This window comes from Heliangelus exortis, chromosome 9, assembly GCF_036169615.1.
Source record: "Heliangelus exortis chromosome 9, bHelExo1.hap1, whole genome shotgun sequence".
Classification (NCBI taxonomy): Eukaryota; Metazoa; Chordata; class Aves; order Apodiformes; family Trochilidae; genus Heliangelus; species Heliangelus exortis.
Genome location: NC_092430.1, coordinates 227096 through 235000, shown reverse-complemented (window position 1 = coordinate 235000; position 7905 = coordinate 227096). Strand labels below are relative to the sequence as shown.

General features: G+C 51.4%; 2 protein-coding genes across 2 annotated transcripts in view; both read right to left on the bottom strand.

Moving 5' to 3' along the window:
- Window positions 1–5903, bottom strand: part of LOC139800051 (type II inositol 1,4,5-trisphosphate 5-phosphatase-like) — a 27508-nt gene extending 21605 nt beyond the window's left edge. Inside the window, exons 1-2 of the mRNA XM_071752741.1 lie at window positions 5821–5903; window positions 5516–5664 (exon numbers count right to left, since the gene is read on the bottom strand). Of these exons, the coding sequence (XP_071608842.1) occupies window positions 5516–5664; window positions 5821–5903 (232 nt within the window). The remainder of the gene's footprint in view (window positions 1–5515; window positions 5665–5820) is intronic.
- Window positions 5904–6921: 1018 nt separating this feature from the next.
- LOC139800050 (type II inositol 1,4,5-trisphosphate 5-phosphatase-like) overlaps window positions 6922–7905 on the bottom strand; it is a 180474-nt gene continuing 179490 nt past the window's right edge. Inside the window, exons 21-22 of the mRNA XM_071752740.1 lie at window positions 7272–7385; window positions 6922–7023 (exon numbers count right to left, since the gene is read on the bottom strand). Coding sequence (XP_071608841.1) covers window positions 6922–7023; window positions 7272–7385 — 216 coding nt within the window. The remainder of the gene's footprint in view (window positions 7024–7271; window positions 7386–7905) is intronic.

The window sequence follows — 7905 nt, the reverse complement described above, 5'->3', positions numbered from 1 at the left end:
TTTTGCACCTCAGCAAATCCACTGCAAGATTTACACTCAAGAAATCAAAGGGTAAGGGATGCAGAAGGCTCCAACCACCATTTCCACTGACTCCCTAGAAATATGCAAGACCACACCATCAGTCACACTGCCCTACCTGCTCCAGAGGTGTCAGACCAGAAATGATGGTTTCAAGACAGAAAACACAACACAATCCAGCACAACAACAACAACATCAACCTGAAGAAACCAGGAACACAAACCAAGGGTCCCTAATCAAACCTTAAAAATGAAAACAAGCTTGCTTCCTTGAAAAGAAAGCCCAGGTTGGTAGGGCCTGGCCCAGCTGCTCATCACTGCTTGCTCTTCTGGGGCTCTGCCCAGCTCCCTGCCCCCAGCTCTTCATCCCTCCCTCCCTGTCCTTTGCCCATCACAACTTTGGGCTTTCACTGGCTGTCTCCCTCTCAACACTTCCCAATTCCTCCCTGACGGGTCTCAGAGCCACTGCTGTTTCTCTCTCTCTCTTTCTCCACATCTTTCTCTCCCTCTCCTCTCCTGGCCTTATTGTCCCTCTCTCTCCTGCAGCCTCTCCCCTTTCCTGCCTCTCCCTCCCCTCGCCCTTTCCCCTCTCTCCTGCTCCCTCTCCCACCCCTCTGTCACTCCCCTCTCCTGGGGCCTTTTCTGTCTCTCTCAGGCCCCTGGCCCGCTCTCTCTCCATCCCCCCTCTCTCCTCCTTCCCGCCCTTCTCCTCTCTCTCCCTCCCTGCCTCCCTCCTCCTCCCTCTTTGCCCCCTTCCCCTCCACCTCTTTCCCGCTCCTCACCACTCTTTGTCCTGCCTTCCCTCCCTGCCCAGATCCCCTTCCTCCTGCTCCCCCTCCCAGCTGGGCCGGGGCCGGGGCAGCCCCGGGGTCGGGCGGGCTCAGGCAGCAGGAGAGGAGGAGCGCCCCGGGGCGTGCTGGGAGCTGTAGTCCCGGGGCATGCTGGGAGCTGTAGTCCCGGGGCAAGCAGGGGGCTGCCCGGCGGACATCTTGGTTCCCGGCCCATGCTGGCAGGTGCTCTTTCCCCACTCTCCCCATCCCGCAGCCGGGGAAAAATTCCAGGAGGGCGGCGGGGATGAGCCAGCAGCTCCTAAAAGGCCTCCAAGTGAAGGAGGAAGCATGCAGAGGCGGGGGGGAAGCAAGGGCAGGTACCCTGGGAGGAGTAGAGAGGTGGTCGGAGCAGCTGGGGAGCAGGGCAGGAGAGCCACATCCATCCCAGGTAGGATTGAATCTTGCCGGGGTTGGAAAGAGCAATAAGAAAAGCTTTGAGAGGCACATAGGTGGGAATGAAAGGAGAAGCCAGGAAAATGTAGGCCCTCTCCTGAAGGAAATGTCAGACCTAGCTCCAGAGGATATTGAGAATGCTGAGGTTTTCCAGGACTTCCTTGCCTCAGTCTCCTCTGGGAAGTGCTCATTGCCTGATTGCAGAGGCCACAGCAGGGGAAAGCAGGGCCTGGGACAGCCAAGGAGCCCCCACTGGGGGAGAAGAAGAGCTTTGGCTCATCTAAAGAACCTGCAGGTGCACAAGTTTATGGGTGCAGTCTGAGGGGTTCAGAGGGCATTTTGGGGGTCCTGGAGGGGGCGTTTGGGGATGGGCAGAGGAGGCCCAGCTCAGGTGGAGGAACAAAGCAAAGCAAGACACTGCTCTCCCAGAGACTCTGTTTTCCTGCCATGGCCTGCAGCCAGGCCTCCTCCAAAGTTGTGTTTGCCAGAGCTGCTTTGAGCAGTTGCAAAATTGTCTGCTCTTAAGTAGCTCTGTATCATGCTTTGCTTTCTGCTTCTTCAAAGCTGAAAATGATTTCTTTTGTTCTTTGGATCCAATCAGTGCAATACCCAGACTTACACAAGGATGCACTCGGCTACAGACAGCACAAATGCTCCATTTCAGACCCCAGCTGCTCTGATCTGAGGTACAGAGGCTCTATATAGCTGGTCTGAGGAGGTAGAGAAGGTATCAGCAAGTAAAAGATGCTCAAAATTTTGCCAAGGGAAAAAAACCCAAACCAACAACAACAACAAAAAAGAAACTAACAAAAATAATTCCTTGTTTTTGTACAGCCCTGGGGAAAGCCAATGGATTTTTCCTGGGCAAAAGTTCTGGTAAACATCAGTGGAAGAAAAGCAAGATGAATAGATGTAAACTGGACCTAAAGGAGAGGAAGAGCAATAACCTAAGAACTGTTCCTGTTTATACTCATTAGATCTGCCATTCTTTAGCTTTTTGTTTTTTTTTTTTTACTTCCTTCAGTGAGAACATCAGACTGCACATCACCTTGTGTCCCAGTCATCACAGCCAGCATCATATTTGTGTGTTGGCTGGAAAGAAAGCTCTCCCTCTGTAAAGCCTTCAAAGACTGCATTTGCATTCCTTTGCCTCATTCAGTACCTGGTCATACTGCCAGAGCTCTGGAAAAGCTTTCTCTTCCACCAGCTGCTTCACTTTTGCCACATCCAGATCCTCCAGACGATAGTTGAGGTCACCCAGCCATAAAATCACACTGCAGGAGAACACAGAGCACAAGTGTGCACGGTCTGGCCACAGGCAGGACCCAGCAGCTCCTCCCAACACTGTCAGCTGGGTGCTGTGTCTGCTTGGCCATCAGAGACAACAAGCAGCAGTGAAAACCTGAAAGTGAAGCTTTATTTTCTATTTTTTGCTGCTTTTAATTCCCGTTCTGCATCCTTGTCACTGCCTCTTGATAACTGGTGCTTCTGATATCCCAGAGATGAAACCCCCCTGGGGAAATCAGTGCACATTGCTGCCACATCCTCACTTGAAAATAAAACAAAGCTGGGAGAGCACAGGGTGGCAAGTGACTTGTCAGACCTGGACAGTGACCACCCTCAGCCCCAGGGTTCCAGTAAAGCATTTCTGACCCCTTCCCACATCCCAGCCAGGAGAACCTGGCACTCTCCTGTGTTCCTCAAGTTCTCCCTGCCCCACGGAGCGATGGGCACAGCCAGAGGGGGAGCATACTCATGTTTGGCAATGGTGAGAGAGGCCAAGTTGGGATCTGACTGGCGGAACTGCATCCGAGAGCAGATGTCCTGGAAGTCCTGGTTCCTCCTCTTGTATTCCTCTATGTGAGCTGCCAGGTGAGAATTCACAATGCACAGAGTAGTAGTGTTATGGAATTTAAACCTTATGGCAACACCACCTTTGTTACCCTGAAAGATAAAAGACAAGGAATTGCTCAGGAGCTTTTACACACAACAGAAGAAACAAGCATCTGCATTATCATCCACTGACTGCTTTCCAAGGAAATCTGAAGCAGCAGAAAGAAATGCCTGAGGTCCTGAATCTCACCCCTGCTTCTGCACAGCCCCTGAGAAGCACTTCCCCACTTCAGCCCAGCTTCCTTTCAGTTACAGCGGGATCCCAGGAGCTCCTGGATCTTCCTCCTATCCTCGCCAGCCCCACCACGGAAACCTCCCTTTCTTTCACACAAAGTACCTCAGAATCCAAGGAAGAAGTCCCCAGAAAACTGACAGCTTTCTTTTCCTCTGCTGCCACAGCTGGAAGGGAACCTACACAGCAGGGAAGAAGGGAGACACTCAGCTGCTTTGCTACTCTGCCATTGGCCAGCAGGGATTCACAGGCCAGCTTAATATTTGCAACCTCAGAAGTCAGTCACTTTCTTAGTTCATTTTCTAGGGATTAGTATTCATAGAGGAAGTATTTGGATCTAGATCGTTTCTCTCACCAGTGTAGTCTCTGGAAGTTTTGTTGGGCACCTCAGGCCTTTCATTTAATATGTCATTTTTCTCAGAGCCAGCAATGTCACTTTTGAGCTCTACAGGAATGACAATCTTCTCCTCTTTTCTGCATTGTTGAGGTAATTTTCCCTCAAAGAGATGAAACAAACATCTGAAAGGAGCAGAAAGAAGCATCTGCTTTGCCACCCACTGACAGCTTGAATAACCTTTCTTGTGGAAGACAAAATGGAAACTTTGCTGAGCTTTCTTTTACGAGGTCCTTCTCAGAAAGTACCTCAGAATCCTGGGGAGAGACAAGTCCAGAGAAAATCATCTTTCTCCTCTTCTGGCAGGGGATCTACACACCAGGGAAGAAAGGGGACAATCAGTGTTTGTACTACACTCTGCTACTCCTCACTTTTATGTTTGAGGCTCTTCTTTTGTAACTTTTGATTCTAGAACCATGGCTATCACCTGAAAGCACAAGGAATAAAAAAATCCCTGTGAACAAAAGGAGTTATTTTTTTAATTGCAATTGGCAAGTTTCCAGTCCAGAAGAATGCCCTGGAGAGGAGTCACCTGGCAATGCCTGAAAAAGGAGCCAGGGAAGGGATGGGCAGGACGGAGGAAGGACTTGGCCAGGGACAAAGGCTTAGCAGGGGATCCATAGCTTAATATTAAGGATATGGCTTTTTGGTTCTGAAAGAACAAAGTGTCGTCTTTTCAGGATTTAACTTTCATGTTTACTATAGAAGAAAACAGAAGAAAAAAATAGAAAAATCTCCTTAACATTTAACACGGACAACTCTACAGGTGACAACAGAGTGAGACTTGGGGCAGCCAAGTCAACACAGGACAGCAGGAATGAATGCATTCCCAGTAGTGCTATCTTCTTTGGACTCTTACACCTAGCAGTTTAAGAAACACCTCTAAAGTGGAGAAGAAAAATACGAGCATGAATACGTTTGATTAGGAACCAGTTAACAGAATGGTAACGGCCTAGCAAGAGAGGAAGTAGAGGAACCTCCAAGGTACTCATTGCACACATGAGTACACACCACAGGCACAGGCAGAGATTTTACTAGTTCATGGAGTCTTACGTGTAACATGATGCTAGAGACTATGCCATCTGCTGCTCTATCCAGTTACACACTATTCAGAAAAGGGAAAGAAAAGCAAACAGCAGAATCCAGATCAAAAGCTTAACCTCACACTCAGCCTGTTCCTGCAGCACAGCAAAGGGACTCTCGTGATGCAGGACATGTGCTTCATGGTGCCAGACAGAGACTGCAGTAATAATGCCAAGAAATGTCCCCTGGACACTATCTGCTGACCACTTACCACACAGTTCTGATAAAACAGAACTGAAGAACCCAGAAAGAATAAAACCTCCCACTGTAGGCTCTCACAGGTAAAGCAGAAGACAACATTGCATTATCTAAATATACTGGTTTCCTAAGATTCCTTTAGGGCTCTGTGGCCTCCAAACCATAGACGGGATTTTAAAACCTCATACAAGGAGCTAGGTGTTTGATCACAAGGCAATTGAATGTTCTGTCTGGAGGACAAGGTAATACAACAACCCTGCTAGTGGACATGGAGTCACAGCTGCCCTCACAGCTTGACAAGAAGCATCGCCAACGAGTAACGAATCAGCACATTCACAAAACTTCTTGTGCTGCTCCACCTGATGCCTGTGCTGAAGTCAACAGGAAACACAGTCAGTGCTGACAATACAAACCACCTCAAGAAAAGGCCTGGGTCCTTTTCCTCCTGAGCTCCTCCAGACTTCAAAATCCTGCCTCCTCTGTCCACAGCAGCTGCATCCAACGTAGGGCCAGAAGCTTCTTCCCACTGGGGAGTGCTGAGGACAATGATGTCGTCTGCATCACCTGCATCATCTGCTTCTGCCTTCTCCTGAGCTGCACTTGCTGACAGTTGGTCACTAGGACTATAAAGAGAAAGAGAGGAAGCAGCGTTGGGAAAAATAACCACTTCCTGGCAGGTAGCATTTAGCAGAAGAGTTAACAGCCAGGACCAAAGCACCACGTTACCCCCATGCCCCAGCCCCAGGCTGCCAACGCAGCTCCGCCTGACTCCGCCTCACTCCCCATCTGTGGATGTGCCCACAGCTCCACCAAGGCCCTGAGTGCCAGCAGACAGACACTGTGACTGCCACACTTCAGACATGACCGCAGGCAGCCCAGGTCACTCCAAGTCTTTGCAATGTCCTGGCAGCCCAGCAGCTGAAAGAATGACAGCCGTGAGAGATGAGCGAAGCTGCAGGACCCCGGCACTGTCCAGCTCCTGGTTCCCCATGCCAGCTCAGGGCCTGGGGGCTGACACAGCCCGTCCGGGGGGAAGCCCTGCCTGTGGACACCCAGGGGTGCTGAGCACTGCCCCAGCAGGAAGGGCTGGAGGGCAGAGGGACTGACAGCAGAGCCCTCTGTCCCTGCTCCGGGGACTGGAGGCTCCCAGCTGGTGGCTTCCTGGGGCAGAGGGACAGCTTCAGAAGCATCTGGAAGATGCAGGACAACTTTGCAGAAGTCAGGCAGCAGGGCCCGCTGCTCCTAAGAGAGATCATGGCTGGTCCCATGTTGAATGTGGAGGCCAGCCCCATCGCTGTGCTGCTGGCAGAGAAGCTCCCCACCCTCTTTGATGACGTAAGGCTGCTGTGGGAGCTGAGCCTGCAGAGGGGCATGCGGCAAGGGGCAAGGACAGCTGCCCTCCAGCCCAGCCCCGCGGGCAGCACTTGGGCAGGGCTGCTGCCCTCTTTACTCCCCTGGGCTCTGCTGGGAGGCCTTCTGGGCTCTGCAGCCCAGCACAGCCTCTCCTTGGCAGGATGAGGCCTCCGCTGCCCCCAGCCCTACCACCCCGCAGCTGCTGGGGCCCCCCAGGCACAAACAGGAGCCCTGCAGCATTCTGGGCAGCACTCTGCTTCCCCACTGCCTGCACCCCCTGCCCTGCACTGCAGCTGGAAACCTAGGGCAAGAGCCAGAGTTGGGTGCCAGAGTTGGGTGCTGGCGCACAGGGGCTTGTGGGGTCACCCTGAAGCAGTGCACTGAGAGCTGCCCCTGTGTCTTCTCTGCAGGCACCCCAGTTCGTGTGCAGGCTCAGCCAGTGGCCCCACTGTCAGGGGAGCCTGAAAGCGTTCTTCCCCGGCCTCCTTATGGCCCTCATCAGTCACCTTGCAGAGGCTGTAAAGACATCAGGCTGCAAGGATACAGAGGCTGTCGTGGATTCCTTTGTCCAAACAGTCCCGGATTTGCTCAAATTCAGACTTGAGGCCTGGCTGCTGGAACAGGTACTCCTGCAAAGCACACACTTAACTCATTCTCCAGGAAACGAAAAGTTAGTTGGATAAATTACTGAGCAATGTCACTGTCAGCTGTCTGGAAACTCCCAGCAAGAGGCACCGTCAGGGAACAGAACACCCTGGGGCTCCCCTCTACCACTGCCCAAACATCCACAGAAATTCTCATGACCAGGAGCATCCTCAAATCTAAAGCTAAGACAAAAAAAGTCCCATCCTGTGTCTCCAGCACGAAGACTGCCAGCCTGCTGGGAAGCATTCCTGTAGAGATGATCCACCATCATCCACAGCTCCTTTGGAATGTCCACGGGCTTTTCAGCTTCGATGGCATCATCACTGATCTCCAGTGGCACCAGGGGCTGAGAGTGAGGGGGGAAAAAGAAAAGGTAGCTATCCAAGTTCTGGCAAAAATGCTTCACAGAGCTTTTACCTGAGAATTCCTCCTTGGTCAGAAACTGCAGCTTCACTCAGCAGCCTTTACACCAGACTAGCACAACAGGCACTTGGGCACCAACACTCCAGAGAGAAGAAACAACACATGCACAAGCTGTACCAGCATCCTCAGAGGAGAGAGCAGGGCAGTGCAAAAGGTTCTTTAGCAAGCAACAGGATTTAACATCTAGTTTGGATCATTCTTGTGGGTTTGGAAGGGAATTCTTGCCCTTAACTCTGAATAGAGTTTCTGAATAGATTCTGCTGACATGTCCTGGATAGGTTCCCTCATGTGGCACAGGGTGTGGAGAGGAGCCCCAAAGCAACTTGGCAAGTAGTTCCCCGTTACAGAAATAAAATAATCCTTCCCCCTCTGAAGATGCAGGACCAAGATATCTTCAAGTTTTTCCTCTCCAGAGTTTAAGTGTGTAGCTGTTGATTTATTAA